This window comes from Drosophila tropicalis, unplaced genomic scaffold (genome assembly GCF_018151085.1).
Source record: "Drosophila tropicalis isolate 14030-0801.00 unplaced genomic scaffold, ASM1815108v1 contig_878, whole genome shotgun sequence".
Classification (NCBI taxonomy): Eukaryota; Metazoa; Arthropoda; class Insecta; order Diptera; family Drosophilidae; genus Drosophila; species Drosophila tropicalis.
The window spans coordinates 2,764,016-2,785,724 of record NW_027173374.1 but is presented as its reverse complement, the minus strand read 5'-3'; the positions used below and the strand labels follow the sequence as shown (position 1 = coordinate 2,785,724).

Below are 21,709 nucleotides of genomic sequence, written 5' to 3'. Positions count from 1 at the left end.
CCTCCAACGCCTTTTAAATGAGGTGACTCCTTTTCTTTGATAAGTTTGGAGATTCATTTTAAGGCAATAACTTAATAATAAATAGGTTTCTTTTTTGCTACCAAAAGTAGTCTAGTCTAAAGTATGTCGTTGTTATTCACTGACGTCAGTCAGAGACCTATAAAGGCGACCACAAAAAAGTCATTCGACAATTATAAATGAAGTAAAGTAGTGAAAATGAGCCAAATTCGTCCTTGTTCTCATTGCTCAGCCAACCATGGAAAAGAAAAAGACATACACCCAGACCATAAAAGGAAAATTTCTGACGCGTGCCAGCATCAATGAATATATTTTAAACAGTTTTTGTTTGTGTTCTTTTGTTTTTGTTTTTTTTTTTTTTGGTTTTAGCTTGGTGACATTTTGCCATTTGCTGGCCTTTATTCCATTAAGTTCTCTACACATAATTTTGAAATAAATATTAGCTTAACCTAAATTGACTAAAACGTTATGCTCTATTAATTCTTATGATCAAAGTTTTGTATTCGACACTTAATAGAATTTTGGCTTATGGTTAGTTATGCTTGGACAAGTTTGCGATGGCTTTCTATATACATGTAATGAGATGGCATAGATTACATTTTAGTTAGTACGTATCTAAGTAATTGTTGACTTATTTATGTGGTAAAGAGAAATGCAATAATTAAAATGTCATGTAGAAATGACCACAAGTTGTTGTTGAATAAATAGCTAATTATATAGATAGATTGTATATATAGGTAGAACATCAGTCTGATTAAGATAGCAATATAAATAGGAGTGTTAGACATTAGGTTGGGAACATTTTTTCACCAGATAAATATGATTTCATACATTGGTAAATGAAATAATTGGTGTAAAATTTGTTTCACTTATCATTATAGTTTGTAGGATGAAAAGGTGTGGTTGAAATTCGTAGATTAGACTCTAGTTTTGCCTTATAGTTTCTTAGTTTCCTTATTTTTAGGCTTTTAGGCTAATCATATTTCTATTGAACTTATTGTCTAAGCCTCTTTGAATTGTCCATGACCTACAGATATTCGGCATCACTGAAGGAAGTCGGCCCATGGACCGCAAACGTTGAACGTTTGCGGGTCGTATGTGCCAGCTATCATACTTCCGACATGGCTGGCACTGTGATAATCTTATTGGGCCTCTCGCAAATCACAACACGTGCATTTGTCTTATTGTTTGTGGTAGAGCGTCGGGACACGGTTAGTGAGGTGGTCAAAGTTCGCATGGAATCGCAACTATTGTGCAAACGGCGTCCCACTGTGTGGCAACGATTCTGTTGTGAATTGTTGCGATAGGATTTGCAGCAGCAGGTAAACCATTTGAAGGGCGGAAAGCGACTGCAAAAATTTAATTGTTAAGATGTGTATAGATGTATACTTCTTCGATTGGTGGCAATTCTCTTACCTTAGTGTGCGAAAGACTTGCGAGGAGAACAGACAGTAGATCAAAGGATTTGCTGCTGAATTCAAGGGGGCCAAACTTTGTATGAAAGTGGCGATGGCAATGTTTGTTTGCGAGTGTGGAATTTGGCCAAAGACTTGCAGCAAATCGAATATGATGTACGGAGACCAGCAGATGATGAATACAAACACAATAGTCAAAGTCATTTTCACTGTTTTGACCTTGGCCCGCGGTATAATGCCACGAGAACTGGCTCTTCGGGCTGGAGCTCCGCCAAAGCCAGCGCGTTCTATGTATATATTCACTTTGAAAAAGCCCTTAAACCACTGGTGACATTCCAACTTACCTGTCGGTACAAATATAGATCCTTTGGCCCATATTGTCTTCACTATTATCGCATAGCAGGCGGAAATGATTAATGCAGGCACCGCAAATAGAGTAGCCGACACCAGACTCATATATACCTGCCAGGCCATGGGTGAACCCAACTCTATCCAGCATTGTGGATGGCCTTGTATAAGTTTCTCTTCATACAACACCAAAATGGGTAAGGAAAATATAGCTGATATAAGCCAAGCTCCAGCCACCAAATGGCGTGCTCTCTTCCCTGCAGAAACCACACAGAGAAATTGCGGCAAGATAGAAAGAAAAGCAGCAGCAATAAGAGCAAAGACAAAGACAAAAACAAACATTAAAGCCAGACATTTTCAAACATTTTCCAATTAAGAAAAGTTTCTCTTGGACAACTAACTTACAGGACTTTGAGAAGTTCATGGGATGCGTTATTGCATCGTATCTGTCAATGCTCATGGCCACCAGCACGTAGGTCGATGAGTATGTGACGCACACCTGCGAGAAGCGTATGACCTTGCAGGCCAGATTGCCCGCCCGCCATGAAATCGTGATGCGCCATATAATGTCTGTAAGCACATTAAGCAGACCCACGCATAGATCTACAACAAGAAGAGCAGCAATGGCAATAAAAATGCCACAACACATGTGTGGGAAATCCAAAAAAAGGAATTATAAAGTCGGGGGAGGTATGGGACAGTCACTTACCTGCCAGAGCCAATTGCTTGATGAAGTAGTTCATACGCGATTTGCGATTCTTGTTGATGAACATCACAAACAACACAGCCGAATTGCCCAACACGATAATGGTGAACAGTATCCATAGTACGGCAAATTGTTCTGTCTGCAATAGAGAATGGGGAGAAGGTCGGAGGATAAGAAAATTCTGTCACATTTCACTAACCGCGTCATAAAATGCATTGTCAACAAAGTGTTAAGAGCGGAAATCACGCATAAAACTCAATTTAATATCCCGGCTCACACCCATTCAAACACACATACATGCCTCTTTGTTTATGACTCTTTAAATAGCCATAAAAAGCGATAGACCCCTAGAGGAGTAAGCGTATTACGAAGGACAAGGTGGGAGGTGAAGTTCTAATGTCTAGGCGTCGCTGTCGTCACAAAACACAACAGGATGTGCCAGCGGAAGTTTACTTTACGCCAACAAGACTAAAAGAACAAACGTTTATTTTTATTTTATTCGCCTTTTTTTTTTTGTTGGTTATTTTCCTTTTGTTTTGCTTTTGTACTTGTTTATCTAAGCTCTGTCTCTGTGAGGTGTAATTAGATTTGAGTTGTCTGAGCCGCAACAGCAGGAAATTACGGCCAATATAGTAGATGAAGAGGTCGAAAAATGGTTGGTACTAGAGTGTAATTGGTCGCTCAACTCAGAGGGAGTACAGGAGAAACGTGCAAATTGCAGAATGGTAACTTGACAAAGAAAACTTCGGAGATAACTAGAAATTCCACAAATATTTTATATACCATTAAATTTATTCGCCATTGAAAGACATCTTCTGTAATTACAGATTAGAAATTGACTTTTTCTTGACGAAATTAAATGTCGCTTACTTCTTGGTATAAAATTTGAATGTGCTTCTTATTAAGATATATATACATTTGCTTCGATTACACATTTTATATCTAGTAATTTATAACGAATTTTCTAGACCCTTTTAAGTTTACGGGTACATTAAAAATTACTCTATTGATATGAGCTTATATAGATTGGGAATTTCTCTAAAGGTAAAAGGTTCAATTATATTTTAATCTTAATCTTAACTGATCTCTAATCTTTTAAACGTTTCTTTTGATTATTTTACATATTAATTTTCTACTAATATTAACAGTAAGTTACTATTATTAAAAATAATGAGAGTATATGTATCCGCATTAATGAAATGAATTCGGTGGGGCATCTAACGTGGGAGCACCTTGAATAAAGCCAATTCTTAGCCATCTAACTCAATTACCCTTCTGTCAGCATATTACCAGAGAGTAGGACGGTACAACTGAATCACAAACAGGCAGACAGACCTTTAGACAGACAGACAAGACATGTAGTCCAAGGTAAGTTTTGAGTTATGGCCTCAGGACTAACTGTACAGTCTGACGCCTGGCAGGCGCTTCAAGCAAACAAGAAAAAATGTACAACCAAATATATATGTACCTTTATTTATACATATATATACAAGGAAAGGAGCACAACTTGACAGTATGCGTCCTTGGTGTAAGCGCCTTTTGGTGGTAGACTTAAGACGCCACAGCTTATGCTACAAGTTTTTGCCTCACACGTTGCTTATGTTTGCAGTTTCTGCCCTTTTCCTTTTTCTTTGGTTATACATTTATTTTATTTTCATTTTATTTTTAAAGGCATCTCTTGTTTTGGGCGTTTTTGGTGTCTGGTCTGGTTGCTGCTCATCAAGTTGCACAAATTGCGGCATAAATCAGCCAAAGACCAAGTATTCCTCCTCACTCACTGGCCTGGACTTTTTCGACTGGTTTTGTAGCTCGCGTTTTTACTTACATATTTATTATTATTAAATGCGCCTTCGTCTTCATACATCATTTGTTTTACAAAGAAAAAGAAGTCAACATTTGATTTTTCGTCTTTTTGCATGACTGGTGAAATTTTTCTTTAAAGCATTTTTGCTTTCTGTGGATATGTGTATGTGTGTCTGTGTGTGTGAGTGAGTGTGTGAGTGTGTGTTAGTTGAAGTGTTTTGCAAGCTGCTTGCAATTTTCTAGCATGACTTGCCACAAGAAAAACTTGCAACTATTTTGATGTTGGCTTGGCTTTTATATTTATCCACCGAGTGTGTGTCTATTGAAGGAATTCGGATAAAAATAACGATAAGTAAAATGTGAAAAATTTAGAGGCAAGTTTTTGCATCCTGTATCAAAATAGGGTATATTAAGGATACCTAGGACTGGTTGAAATATTTACTAAATTGTTAAAAAATTCCAGTCTATGTATTTTAAGAAAAAAATTCGATTCAAGTTTCAGATGTCCAACCCTCGACAAAGTGCATTGATTTTTTAGTGCTCTTACACGATATTTTTATGAAATTTTATTTGAACCGGAAGCCAATTTTCAAAACACGTTTGACCTATAAATAAAATGTGAAACTTTTCTCTGTTGTCCTTTTTTTGTTGTTTTCTTTGCTTTCTGCATCTTTTTTTTATATTTTTATATGTTTTATTATGTGCTCTTGCTGTGGGCGTTATAAAAATGTAATAAATGGCACGTTGTAAGCCTTTTTTAATGATCAAACCATTTTTGGTTCTATGTGTGAACTTTTCCTCTGTGTGTGTGTGTGTGTTTTGTGAGAGTTTGGCCTTTTTTTAGCAAGTCATTATGCCCTTTTCAATTTTTGCCTTTTTTGCACCTCAAGGAAATTGCCTTTTTGTAGCATGAACATTAAAATGGTAAAATTTAATTTAACCGCACACAGAAAATAGGAAAAACGAAACGAAAAAGCTGAGAACTCAGTAAGCCCAAAGGCAAACAGATAAAGAGAGACAGAGGGAAACGGCGTGTAAGAAAGGGCGACGGAGATAAGCTGGGCCAACTGTAAGTCCTTATTAAAAAGACAATTTTGTGTCACCGCATGGGCCACATTGCACCAGAGCCACCTGTTGATTAGTGGCTGCTAAACTTTATCATCGTTGGCAAACTATTATTTGCGATTATTAAGTGGGCCAAGCTCTGGCAGCCACTTTCCATTTACCACTTACCACTTGCTACGTTACTTCTTCTCACTGCTAGACTTTTTCTATTTTTTGTTTCCACTTTCTGTTGACTTTAAGTGCACTTTGTGCGGCTTTTGGCTTTAAGCTGTTGGCTAAACCTTTCGCGCTGACAAATTTCAATTGCTGCTGCCGTTGTGGCTCGTAAAATGCAGAGTTTCCAAAGACAAATGTGCAGCCACAAACAAAGGCAATGGGAAATTAATTTCATTTTTCCTGCAGTGCAATTGCAGTAGTAAAAGTAAAGCGAACCACAGCTGCTCCATTTCCCCATATAAATCAGCAGCGGCAAGTTCGCGGGTTTTAAGAGTAACTCTGGTACACAAAGAAGAGATATCTACAATAAATTAAGGGCAACTTCATGATGGAATTCTTGAATATCCTCTGAATAAGTTACCAATTTGTTTTTATTTCCCAGAAACGAATGAAGAGCATCTTCTGGTCAAATGAATATTAAAAGATGAATCAAATAGACCAGAAATAATATATCAAGATGAAAGAAAGTATAAGGAAGTCATTCATAGCCAGCGGGACATTTAGTCCTTTTGAAATCAATATGACTTTAAGCTCAAATATGTTTATTGAAGTTGTCAGTTATTGGGAATTTATAAACACTTCTTTGCTATATTCTTAAATGTATTTCGCGGCATATTAATTTCAAGAGGTATCGCATTCCTTGCGTATAAGTTGAAGGACGCCCACATAAGAAAATGGTTTGCTTGCTTACCAGCTTAAGGTTGTAGTTTCTGTACTTTTGGTTTTGTTTGTTATCGCCCATTTTCCATTTTCCGCGCACATTCATTAATAGCGATTACATTGTGCTTGAGTGCTCTACTTACACACAGCTCATGACCAGGACTTTGATGACGACGACGACAACGATGACGACCTTAAGGACCAGCCACAAGCTGCTGTGACTATTGCATAAAGTAAAATTAAATATTGTATTACGTATACGCCGCGTGCTCAGCCAGCAAATGGTCAGATAATAAGCATCAAGACATCCAACTATGGCCAGTTCAATGAACTTGGCAGATTGTCTCTTGTTACAAAATGTACGCATATATGTAGCAAGTATCCTCATCCATAGAAGGATGCTTGACAGAAGGTGTTTTGGGGAAGAGAAGTGGGGGCTTATTTCGGCATAAAAACATGCATTTGGGTCAAGTTGAGCACATCAATCATGGTTTTTATACTATGCATGTAGTTGTTGTTGTTGTTGCATATTGTTAGTCGTTGAGTTTTATCTACAGTAAATGTGAATGTGCGTGAGTGTGTGTGTGAGTTTGGGTGAGTCCTAAGTGTATATGTGTGTTTTTGGGTGTCTGCGCATTTGTGTTTGTGTGTAGGACGAAAAACTGCTCTTTAATTCGCCTAATGGCCAAACATTTTGTCATGAGCTGCTGCTGGCTTAAATCATTTCACTTGGCTCCCCGAGTTTTGGCATTGATGTTGACACAAATTGAAATTAATAAAGCCCCCAAGCTATAATACCATGGAGGGAGTATATCCCCCTCCTCACCCTCGAGCGTGCCCCTCAGTTACGTTTCAAGTGAGAAGTGAGAATGTTGACAAAACTGTTGAGTGGAATATTTGACAGTTGATTGCGTAAGTGAGTGAGAGAGAAAGGCAAATACTATTCACTTCTCCTTCTCTTGTGCACTGAAATGGAAATGTGAAAAATGACGAGAAATTTGCCAACATAATTGTGGTCAGTGGAGTTATGAAAATGTGGCCAATAATGGAAACGCTAATCGACATTGAATGCTGACCAAAAACAGCATTAGCTCCATTTCAAAACGGGCTTAAATATACATTTTAGTTTTAATAAATGTGGTCAATTCCATTAAGCAACAAATTAAGAGGAATTAATAATAAAATTTAAAATATTTTAAATTTTATGGCAAGAATTTGGAATTTTCGATTATAATCTTGAGATTTCAATGTTTATCCTAAATTGGAGCTGTGCATTTCCTTAGGTCTGATCCATGTTGTGATGTCTCTACAAGAATTCTGAAGATGTCAGCTTATTGCCAATATATGCTGACCATTTACAAAATAAATAGATTGTGGCAAGAAGGCTACTTAAGGAAGCCCTTCTCAGACACGGCTAGTTGGCCAGACATGTTTGTATGTGTGTTTGCGTCTGCTGCTTATGTGTTAATTATCACAAACGAAACGAAACCCAACTCAAATGCCAAATGGATAGGAAAATTATTCAAATTTATGCCTAACTTGACTTTAGCTATTGCTGTTGTTAATGCAAATTTAGCTGGGCACATGTTATGGAATAGACGGTAGGTCTTTTTCCTCATACAGGGACAAATACAAAAACACACACACACGCCCTTATATATAAAATAAACTTCCGCCCCCCCAAAAACCACAAGTGAACTGTTCGTAGCATGAGAGAGGCTCAGCTTGGTTTTGGTAATTTGTTTTGCATAGTTCTAGGCGCGTGTCTGTATTTATTGTTTACTTGCTGTCTGTTGTTTAAAAATAGTCGCACAACCTGGCTGGTGGTGATACCCTGTAAGCGAAAGTTGTAATCAATTTATGAATTATTTGTTTCCAAACTGTCTGTCAATGTCATCTTATGAGTTTGAAACATAAGGAAATGACTTTTATATTCGGAAGTGTAGAGGGTAGGGTATTTCAATGTCGATTCAACGAATAAAGTTACAGAAAATGTATGTTTTTCTATTGTCTGGTCAACCAAGGGTGTGTCTATTCGTGCGTACTTGTGTGTGTCTAAGTTATGTTTGCCTTGTTATTTTTAGGAAAATTTAATTTGAGGTTTCTTTTGGGTGGATATTTATGTTTGACCTTTTAATTTGTTTATACACAAACACACATCCATACAAACTAAAAGCAGATCTTCCAGATTTTCTAAATTTATGTTAGATTTCGATTTGATCAATGTGGTTTTCCTTGGATACAGCCACAAATTTACGAGTCACTGGAGTAACGGATTTGTCTTGTGAAATTTATGGTGGTAAAAAGTTTTTTAATGACTTCCAAAATGATAGTTACTGAAGCCGGAAGTGTATATATAAGTATGTAAATACATATGTATGTATGTATATAATATGATATGTGTTCTAATTAGAGGTGAAACTTTGTCATCATTTGTTGCCACTGTGTGAAGAAGTTTCTCTATTGAGCAAACAAAGTTTCAACAACTTTTACAAAAGTTACAAAAAACAAGTTTGCACAAACATTGCCTTTAAAAAGATAAACTTGCTGACAATAGGTAAATATATTTTGTTCTCTCTCCAGCCCCACCAATTCCTACAGGTTCTAAGAAATTTAATTATTGTCTAGTCGAACAACTGACAGGTACACCTAGCGATTAACCGAAACCTCAATGGAGGATGTATGTGTTTCTCCCACTCTATGCCCTTTGGCTTGAATTCTCTTTCCATTTTACTCTATGTCTTTTCAAGTTACTTGGTGAAAAGGCAGCAAAATAAACTTTTTCTTAATTTCAAATTCCACAACTGGCACTTGTCAAAGGACCCAAGAACCAAGCGACCGCAATGAGAGAGTGTGAGTGAGCAGGAAAAGGAGGGGAAAGACACACGGAAACTTCGAATGTCGGAAATGCAGCAGCTTTATAAGGAAACAAGTCGGACAAGTCGGACAAGTTGCCAAAGTCAGAGCATCAGAGCCATGGACAGCTGCTGGCATGGCAGTCAAGTGGTCCGGCGGCAACTAAAAACTAGACTCCAGAGTTGTTATTTCTGATTTTGTTGGTTTTGCAGTTTACAGTTCTGTACTTAGTTCTTTCAATTGCTATATTCTCCACAGGGCTTTACACCAACTGGCTATAGTTGTCTGTTGCTGTCTTTGATTCCCATTTAAAGCTAGCCAGCCAGCCGCGCTCAAATTATGCCCCCCGAGTCTACGCTCTGACGAAGTTCCTACAAATGCCTTTGAATGGTCTTACTCCTTGGCCGTGTGTCCCTGGCCCTGTCTCCGGCCCTGTATCTGTTCACGTCGAGTCAAGCCAAGTAATTTTGTGTGTAAATGAAAAGTGTTGCCTGTTGTTGTTTTGTTATGCAAATTACTGTGGTTTTGTTGGCCCATTGAGGAGGGATTTGGAGTATGAAGTTGAATGAAACTTTTTCTTGACTTCAGGATTTATACTTATTGAGGGGCAAGTGGTTGGGGGAATGTCAAGAACGAACGTAATAGAGTATGCAAGAAAGTAAAATTTGTTGCCTTAAGAACTGACTAAAGGGAAATTTCAATTTGAACTGACCAACAATTTATTCGAAAAGATCTTCAAAGGAATATTTTCGTAAGCTGTAGAAATCTTGTAACTAAGAAGAAGAGGAATTCTAATTTTTGGGAAATTTAAAGAAATTAACGATAAAGCTAGAAAACGACTTTTAATTTGGGTACTTTCTGGTGTAGAATCTCAATTTCAATGAACAATCACACTCATTATGCAAAGCCAACCAATTTTTTGATTAAACCTTTAAATACAATTTTTTCTTTCTGGGAATTGTAAAATGGGTTCGTTATTTTATATTTTCAATACAAAAATTCTGAGGAATTCTCATTAACACCTTTTGCACACAGAGACACATACAACAAAGATCCTTTTTTTATTTACCCATTAGGAGTTAGTTAAAAAGTGAACGAAAACACAATGGCAATCAGGCAGCAGCCAAAAATCAATTGCGAAAATTCCAGGAATTTTCTTTTATTTACAGCTTTCATCAGATGGGTGTTGGTTGTTCTCAACGATGCATTTATTTGTCTGACAGTTTATTTGTTGCTTCCATTGCTGATGCTGTTGTTGTGGCTGCCGCGCTGGCACCTAGTTGAGGCAGCCGCTTGCCACATCAAAGAAACGGAAACACATCCAAAGAAAGGGGGATTGACGAGGAAGACCATCAAAGCAGCCAATGAAGAAGGCAAAATTGCAGCCGACAAAGAAAACGACTTGTTAAAACGACTATTACATGTCATTTAACTCAATTTTGATGAAATTGGCACAAACATCCTATCGCATTTAGCCGTCATCTTACTACCTTCGCCTTACCATGTGACAGATGTCAAACAATTTGAAGGCATCAGACACATTTTGAGGGGCAGGAGGCAAGAAGGCAAGAGTAAAGAGGCAAGTGCAACTTTTTAATATGTATAAAGTATTCGTGTAAGTTTGCGAATATTTTTAGCCCTGCCAATCATTTTGTATATTCACTCTGATGCACAGTGTATTTTTTTTTCGTTTTTCGTGTAAATTGGTGTCAATATAAGTAAAATGTATGAGAATATATCGTTCGAAAAAAGGACTTTAATATGTCGACAACTCATCGTTTGATAGGCCTTATATACTATATTAAAGAACTTCAGACCAACTAACAGTTTTAAGTATACATCAGAGTATAAAAAAAGAGAAAAGCTGAGTTAAGTGTAAAATACTGTTAGGGGGGTGTAAAAGTCGCGTACATTTTGACTGCTCGTTTGCTACGTGCAGAATGTTAGGCACATACACTCAAACTGTTGCTTAAATGTATAAAAATCTGTATGTACATACATATGTATGTATGTATGTGTGTGTGCATAAATGATTAAGTGCGTGCTTGCATTTGGTTGGCACATCACGTACAAACAATGCATTTTTTGCCTTTGACACAAAGCACTTTATAATGCCAGCAGAGTTGAAATAGACACACACACCCACACACATATATACGAAGTCCGCCTCTCTCCTTACTGATGCATTTGATCCACATTTCACATATGCAACCATTTGCTGTTTTTTCAATCACTTTATTGTAATTAGAACTCAACTAAAACGATCTTTTGTTAACTCATTTTTATCCAAAGTGTTTCCGATAATTGATTCAAACCATTTTTATTGCTGTTGGATGAACTGCCTGATTGAATTATTATAGTATTATTTGATGATTGAACTTTTGTTTGAGTTGTGTTTAAGATATTTACAATAAATCTTGTATAGTCAACTGTCTCTGAAGTTTGCATAGTTAACAAAAAACTGTCAATATAATAAAATAAATTTTAAACCTGTATCTTAATCAATCAATCAAGCCAGATCAACATTCTTTTTATACCAAAGGTTACATGGACAGAATCAATCTGCTTTCCATTTCACCAACATCATGTATTTATTTGTTTAAGGAACATTTCATAAATGTATAAGATTGGTATTTACCCCAACTAAAGCAAAATTGCGACCTCATTTGTTATGTTGTCTTTAATTCCCTCCAAAGTGTCAACTTTATTCATCTCATTTAAAGTTTTGCAACATTCATTAACCTCAAAGTGTCATGTAATAAATGCAAAATGCATCATCCCAAAGAAATTTGTTTAGCTTAGCACCAACAGTTTACCCAGCAGCGCCACACAGATACACAAACAAACACACAAACGCACATTTAAGCCATTTAATTTAATTTCATTTAAAGCATCAACAGAATTCATTGCATACTTTGGTGCGTCGTCAACACTGACCCAGTTCCTTGTTTCTTAACGTCTATGTAAATAGTTCCAAGCCAAGCAGTTCAGGCACAGACTGAGGAAAACGCTTTCACACCTCCCCTCTCTCTCCTTTTCTCTTAGATTCTCTGTCTTTGTCGCTCTTCATCTGGTTGTATTTCAAGTATTTACTGAACATAATTTTGTTGTTGGTTGTCGCCTTTGCATTTTCTCATTAAGCGCATTTCGCGCTCATGCAACCTAAGTAAAAGTAAAAGAAAGATGAATGTTTGCCACTTTAAGGGGATTTCCTCGACTGCTGCTGGCGCTGTTGCAGCAACTTAGCATTTGTTCGAGTTGAGTGTTCTTCTTTCTACTCACTTACTTTGTATTCCACAGAGGCACAGACACTCACACACACACACACATTCCACTGCAATTATCTGGCCTGAAGGTTGGATTTCAGCGCTTTACGATTTGCATAATTTATAATACTTCTTTTTTTATTTTTTACGATATTTTAAGTGCCTCTCGGCTGCTGGGTTTTGCGTATGTTTGCTTTACTTTTCTTTCCACTTTTTGTGCGGATTCACCTAGTTTTCCATTTGGTATTTTTCTTACTAAAAGAATTGCTCATACGCAACGTGGCCACAGTAGAAAATAAAACTGTAATTGACTTGGTATATGTGTGCAAATTTATTGTGTGCATTCACAGGATACTTTTTGTGCTGCTCGTGCTCCTGCGACTGCTACTCCTGTTTATGCATGCAAATTGTAATGATGCGCAAATGTAGTTTAGTTTTTTCTATCCTCTTTTTTGTGTGTTTACTACTTTTTCTGCGTTACTTCTGGTGCTCTTTTTTAACAACGTGCTGAACATTTCTTCCCCCTTTTTTTTTTTGCTCCCTTTCGTTTTCTGTTTTGCCACTGCCAAGTGAAGTGAGTGGCATTTTGTGCTTATGAAAATGAAATTAAATTTTATCCTTTTTTTCGTTTTGGTCGTTTCGTTGTTTTTGTGTTCATGTGTTTCAGCAGCTGACAAGTCGAGTGTGTGAGTATGGAGGCGTGGCAGCAGGAAGTGCCAGAATATTAAGCTGCTGTTAGTTGTCTATTGTTTTAAAAAGGAAGGAAGGGCAACTCTTATCAACCGTAGCATATTATGTTGCTAACTAAACTTCCTCCACGATTGCAAATGATGGCCACGAACGAAGAAAAAATGTCAAATTTAAAAAAATGTGTAACAAAAAATTTGGATATTGCTTTGTAGAATGAAAGCTGTAAAGTAGGTTTAAAGAAGTAGATATTTGTATAACTTTATACTTGTTTTTTTCTATAGAAGCGTAAAAGCAGCATAGCATGTACAGGAACTATTGACCCATTGGCCTTTCCTTTAGGGTCCTCGGACTCTCTATCGCAGTCTGAGTAAAAATAAGAATGAGGAATGTTCAATAAACTAGAAACCTGCTAAGCTTTTTTCAAGACCTCTAATTATTGTCAGTCATTTGGTATTACAATGTTATGGTGCCTATTTAAGAGGTCCAGATAAAATAGAGATGTAACTTCAGGGACGTATTTATGTTTTTGTATCCAAAACCGGGCGAAAAAAGGAATTTTAAGATCAATGCTTTATCTTCGAATTTTGTCGAATTCATCAACGATTTTACTTATTACTGTCACTTGATTCGCCACAGATTAAACCTTTATTAACTTATTGCGTATATTTTTCCATATGATTAAGATAAATTTTAAAGAGCTCACTTTCTTTCTCATTAAATTCATTTGTCCATGTATTCTCTTTTTATATGTTTCTCGTATTTCTTTTTATTTTGACAAGTCCCTGTGGCAAATACAAATATCAATAATAAAAACACACATTTGTCAGCTGCTACTATGCCCAACGGTTGGATGGCCACCAAGTAGGACTAAGGGGTAAGAAGAGGGAGGACACTGTATGCCTTTGCGCCTCACTGAACACTTGAAAATGAATCTTCCATCTAAAGCAAACAAGAGATGAAATCGAAGCTCAAAAAGGCATGGGAAAAAGAATGTAATGAGGAAACTGGAGCCCATCTTTAGCATACAAAATACAAATCAATTAGATGTGCATGAAGAAAAACAACATTTTCACTCCCACACATTCACACCCAAACACATACATACATATACACACACTTGGGGCAAATGATTTTGCTTTTCTTTTCTTAGGGTGACGCCTATTTAATGGTTAACAGTGGAAATGCCATTAACGCCTTTGCTGATTTATTGCAATTTAATTTGGTTTCAATTTGGGATTGCTGTACCGAAGAAGTATTTTATTTCACAAATTATGGACAGACACGATTTGGGGGCGTGCCACAAGACCCTAAAAATAAAACTCTCTCGTTATTTATAGAGGTAACCGCAATGATTTAAAGCCCACAAAGTTCATTGGGCCATTCCTTTCTCTTTAGTCTTATGTGTGTGGTTTGAAGACAATAAAAAACAGACTTAAAGTTTAAGTGGAAATTTGGATTTTATTTCATTTTAATGGAAGAGAATTAGGTTGTATGATTACTTCATACGAATACCGAGAGCCCTTGATAATTTTTTCGACTTCATAGTTTGTTCAATTTGCTGGCTTTTAGAATTTTTCTATCGTTTGGCTTTGCAGTAATTTCATGGAAAATTTCATATTATTCTTCTTTTTGCTAGTACATCATTTCATATTTGCATATTGAATTGAACCTTTCAGGCAAGCTCTTAAAACTTTTTCAACCTGCCACCCATAACACTCCTCTTTGGTCTCTTTCTCTCTCTCTCTCTCTGTCATATTCTAATGGTTTCCCTCTTGTTTTTTGCAATTGTCTCGAAAATGAAAGGGTTCAAAGTTCAAGCATGACAAATAAACCAACAATTAACTTCAACACTCATTAAGTCAACTTTTTGCCATCGCCTCCTTGCCCTCCTCCTTCAGTGATTCCCCATCAACTGTGGGGCGTGTGTTTGAGAGCATATTTGTGAAATTAACACTTGTTGTTGCTGTTTTTTGGCTTGTTGTCTACCATCAAAATTTTAACAATGCCTTCTCCTTTTCAATGTCTTCTTGTCTTGAAATTTATCCATTGACATTGGCTTGATGCGCAAATTATTACAATTAGTTTTTGTAAGAAGAAGATGCTTATTGATTTTGGTCAAGTGACACTTGGGAATTTGAACTGTCTTCGTATTGAATCAAAAAGTGAGAGACTAGGGCGTGGAGAGAGATGGGAAGTGAAATAAGGATAAATAAATCAAAATGATATTCGATGTATTCCGACCATTGAACTTGGTTAGTGTCATTGAACACTTAATTGGGGTATCCTAAATGCTGGTGCTGGCAGTGCCACAGCCACTGCCCCATTGCTGTTGCTGCCACAATTGAAAACTCAGTCAAGCTGAAAAATCAAAGAGGAATTGAAACATCGAAATCTCATTATCGTTACATTAAAGTGGCGGAAGTGCATTGACTTGACTTTTCCCTGTCCTGGATCAGTAATGCGAATGCGAATAAGAAATACAACTTTCGTATTTTTAATATGTGTGGGATATATACACTGCACAAAAGTTCAAAGTATGATATAGATGAATGGAAGTTAATTTGGATACGTTTTTAAAACTTCTTTAACGGTTAGGATGTTGTGGGATGTTTTCATACTTTCGGTTTCATTAGTTTTGCTACTCTAGCTCTTATGCAGTATTTGAATTTTACTCAGTAGATTGTATGAGATTTTATAGTTTAATTTTTTTTTGGTTACTACACTTTTTTCAGTGTAAATTGATTTATGAAATTTATGATATTTATTTTCGCCCTTTTTTCTCAAACCAACTGTCATTGTGGAGTTTTTGTGATGGCAGCAAATCCTTATAAATCGCCATGACACATACAACTTGCAGGCGACGTGCCAGATAAAACTCTTGTCAAAATGTATTTTATGGGCCGGCAAAAGCATTCACGAGGCGAGTAACGAGCAAAAGATGTAGTACATGGCGAAGGAGTGCGAGTACATAAATATAAGAAGAAATCGTCAAAGCCCAAAGGCAACTACATAGCTGGCACGTTGCTAGTAGATTCGCATAGCCTTAATAAAATTGATGTTGTTGCTGTTGTCGCCGCTTTTTCTATTCGTCTAATGTTGTTAACTCATTTTTAGCCATGGACCATGGTCCAATCGTAGAGAAAGAAGACGATGATGATGGTAGAAGTAGGCTAAGAAGAAGAGATTCTCCCCACGGTCACATTTAAGGCTGTTGGCCACTCGTTGGCCACTCAAGCACACATTGGGAATGTCCTTGTGCAGAGGCGTTGTCAAGATCTCAGTTGTAGAAGGATGTGTCGATGGTTTTATCCTTCAAGGGTGGTATGAAGCGTGTCATTAAACTGAGTTCTCTTCGTTTAATAAGTCCTTCTTACAGTTACGTCCATGTATTTCTAAGGAAGTTTTCTTTTTCGTTTTGTTTTGTCAACAACAAATGTGCTTAAGCTCAACTATGCGTGTCTATGCCTATGTTTGCCTGGCGCCTTGGAATTATGCTTTAATTTGCGTTAAAGCACAGCTAGTGTAATTACATGTACTGGTCCTTGTCCTATTAGACTCTTACTTCTACCACCATCACATGTTAGTATACATATGTTTATTTACTGCCTGCGTAAGAGCTGGGTAAATACTTCAAGCTTGGCACAATAAACAAACAGCTCAGCTCAGCTCACACTGCATCACACTTTCAATCTATGACTAAATTTTTGCGTGTCCTTGTGTGGAAATTTACTATTTCAAAGCCGCTTAGTGTTGTAATTCTCTACTGCCCACTACACACACACACAAACACGTACACACACACATGAAGGCAAATTAAATTGTTAAAAAAGACCAAATAGAAAAGGAAAGAAGCAATGTACAATGAAGACAAACGCAAACACTTTATTCTTGCAGTTAATGATGCCGCTTTGTGGCCACTAAGCGTTTAACCTTCAGACTCTTGATACTTGATTCAGACTGCAAGGAGACCGTGTGCTGGCTGAGCGTGTCTGGCAGACGCATCAATGTCAATGTCTATGGCATAACGACACATGTGCCATATATTTTACATACGTTACATACGTTAAGTTAAGTCTCGCCGTTCTGCTCTTTACACATATGCTTAATTTTCCTTGGCAAATAAGCTTAAGACAAATTTTTACGCTAGATTAATGAGTTCTTGGAATTCCCAGCGTTTTCGTGGGTAACGAGAAAATTGTTTCAATAAGCAATGCCCGTGTGTGTATGTGTGGTTATAAATGTCTGATGTGATGGGATGTGATGATGTTCATGTTCATGTGAGCGGGGAATTGAACGTTATTCTTTTTTAAGGGCATGGGCATACTTAAAAAGATTAAAGGACCAAAATTCCAAGTGCCAAATCAGAGTGCGCAAATGTTAGATAGGGTAGTCGTGATTGGTTACCGTTACCATAAGCAAATAAACGAAGAACATTAAAGTCTAAACAAATGATTAAAAGGGTACACAAGTTTCAAAGAACTCTTTAATCTCTATAATTTCAAATGTCGTTTTTAGATAATTTTGCTCCACGGTCATCAAACGTTTTAATTAAATGAAGACTGTTTTTAATACGAATACAACATATGTAGCTCTTCTTGCCAAAAATAAGATAATAATCTTTAAATTTCTTAGTTATGCTACAAAAAAAGAGTTGTGACTACAAAATTGTAAAATATTTTGATAATAGCCGCTTATTCTTTACATTACTTGAATGGCTTGATCCTGATTGGCTCGAACGGCACCTGTAATGTATGCTATGATTTTTTTAACACACTTCAGATTTGTCCATGTGCCATAAAAGTCAGCATGAATGTGCTTGTGTGTGTGTGTGTGTGTGTGTATTCACAGCAGTTGTCTGGCTGCTGTAAAAATAGCTACAGCATATTATTTTCATGTGTTTTGTTTTTTTGAAACATTTACTCTTAGATTATGATGTTGATGATGTTGCACAAAAAGCCAATTAAATTTGGCCTTTGATGGCTGTTACATTAGCTAAGCAACAGCAAGGTCGCCATTGTTGTTGGGTCTATTATTTACTTACTAATAAAAACAACATGAGGTCCGCTCATAGCCAGCTAAAAATAACAATGAGGAGTGTGGTATGAAAAGCAAAGGCCTTCACTTAAGCAAAAAACGTAGCCACTACATAGTGTAATAAGAAATGTAGATCAGGGCCGGGATAAGCGAGCAGAAGGTCATTAACGCCAACATATGTGATTACAAGAGTCAAGTTGTTATCTGGCGATGCCATCGCTAGATAAGGGTAGAGGAAAATTTAATATTTAAAGCACTTTTTCCCATGTAAACGGATATTGTGTGAATGCGTCAATATACATTATCAAGTAAATGTGTGAATATTGACATATACATATGAAAGTAATAAGCTGAGTTCAGTTTACCCTTCTTTCGATTCACATCACACCAAATCAAATCACAAACAATCGATGTGTGCGTATGCGGCTGCATAATATACTTTCACAATTCACATCCTTCCAACAGACTAGCAAACAAACAAACAAACAAACATAAAGTGGCGCAATGTTTTCGTTACACTTTCTTTCTCTTTTCTCTTTCTTTCCCATTTTTATGGCTAAGCTAAGCAGCATTGATTCGAGCCAAAGTGCTGGTGTGATATCTCCCTGGTTTTATTAGACTAGCAGTGCAGTTGTAGTATGTGAGAGTGTTTTGAGCTGACCATCAACTTTAGAGTGTGGGTCTGTGTGTGTGAACGATTTTGGCATCGTGTCCATTGCACCAACTGTTGTAATTGGCATATCAGTGTCAAAAGCAATACTGAAGGGTAAGCTTGTTCGCATTTTAAAGACAGGTTGGCCTTTCTGAAGGTCCTTTATATAATTATATTTGTAATGGCATCAACTTCTATTTATTCAATAATTTTGTTGACCCCAAATCGGTTAAAATTTAAAGCAAAAGGAAATGACGCAACATACAGATTGTGAGTAGCTAGTAATTCCTCAGCTATTAATCAGGAGCTGAACTTAAATTTTAATAGAAGTACAATTATTTAAAAACTTACAACTCCTTGAACCTATTCACTATATTGTACCTAAAATGTGTTGAGAATTCTAAGTGCTCAGTGACAGTTGATTAGTGTGAATTCTGTGAGTTCTAACTTGATCTTATAACTTTATTCAATAAGCGTGGGTAACTTCCCAAACAACAACATTTATCTCTCTAACTTACTGTCTTGAAACATTTATCTCTTCTCAAGTCACAGACTATGAAATAAGACATTTAAATTTCTCATTTAAGCTGTTCATCAAAATCAAATCTCTGCATTTTCACATGAAAAATGTATTTATTAAACGAAGATAAATCACAATCAAGTCCAAGCGATGATGGCCAGTGGCCAAACTAAGTAAAGGATTCACAACTAAGCCATTTAAATTTCAAATCATAAGGATACAAGACATAAGACCCCTTTTCATCTCTGTGTGTTTGTGTTTGTATGGGTGTGTTGTGAGCCAGCAAACATGTGGGAGCTTCTGAATATGAGGTTCAGTAACCTTTTTATGCCAAACATTATTCTAAAGCTTTTATGCTTCGTTTTCTTTTCAGTTGTTATTTTTTTTTTCGTTTTTTGTATTTTTTATTTTCAGTTGACAGATTAGTAGAGATCTAGTTTATCAAAAGCCTAAGTATTCATTTATTTCTTTTTCATTTTCATTTCGATATTCAGATAAATTTTAAACTTGTGCCAAAAAAAAAGAAAGAAAAGTTAAAGAGGTTGAGTCAAAGTTTCTAAGTTTCAAATTGGTGATGAAATGACAGATGCTGTTCTTCTCCTTCTTCTTCATAATATGGTTCTTGTTCCGCTTTTTTCTTGTGGCTCGTTTAAATAAACCCAAATTTATGGCATTCACATATGTAGGATAGTCCTCCTGCTTCTGCCAAATGATCGACCCGGCTGTGTTTGGAGGCGTCTTGATTTGAATTGGTTTGATTTTTGGAGGGCCACTTCCGTTGGGCTGTGGCTCACAATGTCGTGTGATTTATCCCATGCCGAAGCATGCGTGAGGCGTGTGGAAATTTCATTACATTTTCAATGAAGAACTTTTGCCTTTTTTTTATGGCGAAAAGGAAATTTCGTTTAATCGAAGTTGCTGGAGCAACCAGTGCTGATTGATTACCCATTTCATGCCCCGCATGCAAATGATTTGCTTTAAAAGTTTGCTTTCTCACATTTTAATTTGCAGCTGGCGGGAATGACATTTGCCACATTTATTTCGCCATCGTTGTTGTTGGATTTTCTTATCTTTGTCGGGGCCACCGTAAGAGAAAATTGCACGAAATTGAAATTTGTCAGAAAACGAAAAGCAGCAGCAGTATTTGATGACGATGGGGAAGAGAAAAGGCAGCTGTGACCCTTCCTTACTGGCTTCAGTCTGGTCTCCAGTGTTTGCCATGACTTTTATTTGTTTCGCCGGCAAACCAATCAAAAATTGTTCACTCTGCAACATTTGCAGCCAAAGTCATTCACATGTTTAAGTAGTTGCCAGAATTTCGAGAGGTGGTTTGAGAATTTATAAAAATATTTGCTTAATATATGTATAGGAAGAGCTTGTTTTAATATGAAATCTAACTAAACTTCAACGATCTTTTAGATCTTAATGAACAGTGCAAGGGATCATGCTGATCAAGATTATGTTTTACAGTTGAGAGTGCTTCGTTTTGCATCTAACTTCATGGCATTTTGTTTTTGTTACAACTTAAAACTTGTGGTATAATCCTTTTAGCCATAATAACTGCGATTTAATAATAATGGGCTTATAATTTCTAGCGACTACTCACTTCTTTTGAACCCGCCTTCGGCAATACAACTTTTGATTGTTCTTTGTTTTTGTGCAAATATTACAATATAAATTGAAATTCGAAAAGTAGGTACATAATGCGTTTTGGGAGAGGATGCGACCTCAGCTGCTACTGCTGCTCTTTGGCAGTTGAACTCGTCCGTTCAATTTCACCATTTGAATGGGTTCAATAAATAAATAAGTTTTAGTTGTAAATTGTTTGCGAATTTAAATCTACTTATGTGTTTGCCACCCACCTCATAGAAGTAGAACGAGTTCAAATTGTCCACCTCGCCGCCATGAGTTGATAGGGAATTATTGCCCGTATCCAAGTCGCTGTCAAGTGGCGCCACAGTTGTCTGGACTATGGCCGTTGCTGTTGCATTTGTTGTTGCCGCTGTTGTTGTTGTTGTTGGCGCCAGCATCACGTGTGATATTGCAGGTGTGAAATATGTCAGATTAATGCTGGCGGCGGCAGCAATTGTGGGCGGTGGCAACAAATCGGTCACGGCTGTTAACCTCAGCTGAGTGCCACTAGTAGACGAGGATTCATTCTGTAGTACCACCCGTTCCGCCGTTGCCGACGCAGAGGCCAATGTGTAATAGAGTGAGCTATCAAATAACCTTAAATGCAACATTTTGGGTTTGTGTTTTTGAAATCCGCATATATCAACGCTGGTCAAGCATCTCTGAAACACAGCAAAACAAAAAGAGGATGAAGAGAGATTTCATTAATTTAAAAAAATATTAAAATTAAATGACAATTGCTGTGCTAATTCTTGCAGCTAAAAAATAAAGTACATACGCTAAAAAACAGCAAAAACAATTACAACAGCAAACAAGAAATAATAAAAC

The 21,709-nt window shown here is 36.8% G+C and overlaps 1 protein-coding gene across 1 annotated transcript; it reads right to left on the bottom strand.

Annotated features, from left to right (window-relative positions):
- Positions 1 to 381: 381 nt before the first annotated feature.
- On the bottom strand, positions 382 to 21,492 carry CCAP-R (Crustacean cardioactive peptide receptor). The gene is made up of 6 exons (XM_068300149.1): positions 21,112 to 21,492; positions 2,491 to 2,626; positions 2,187 to 2,384; positions 1,778 to 2,038; positions 1,435 to 1,720; positions 382 to 1,367 (listed from the first exon to the last, which is right to left on the bottom strand). Exons 1-6 carry the CDS (start codon positions 21,490 to 21,492, stop codon positions 1,127 to 1,129), a joined length of 1,503 nt encoding a protein of 500 aa, XP_068156250.1. The 3' UTR covers positions 382 to 1,126.
- Between the last annotated feature and the right edge of the window lie 217 nt (positions 21,493 to 21,709).

Bases quoted from the DNA above. Each gene is read 5' to 3' on its own strand.
- CCAP-R (XM_068300149.1), bottom strand. From the start codon at position 21,492: ATGTTGCATTTAAGGTTATTTGATAGCTCACTCTATTACACATTGGCC. The intron at 2,039-2,186 runs GTAAGTTAGTTG...TGGTTTCTGCAG, and splicing joins CATGAACTTCTCAAAGTCCT to GGAAGAGAGCACGCCATTTG. The intron at 1,721-1,777 runs GTAAGTTGGAAT...ATATATACATAG, and splicing joins ATCTATATTTGTACCGACAG to AACGCGCTGGCTTTGGCGGA.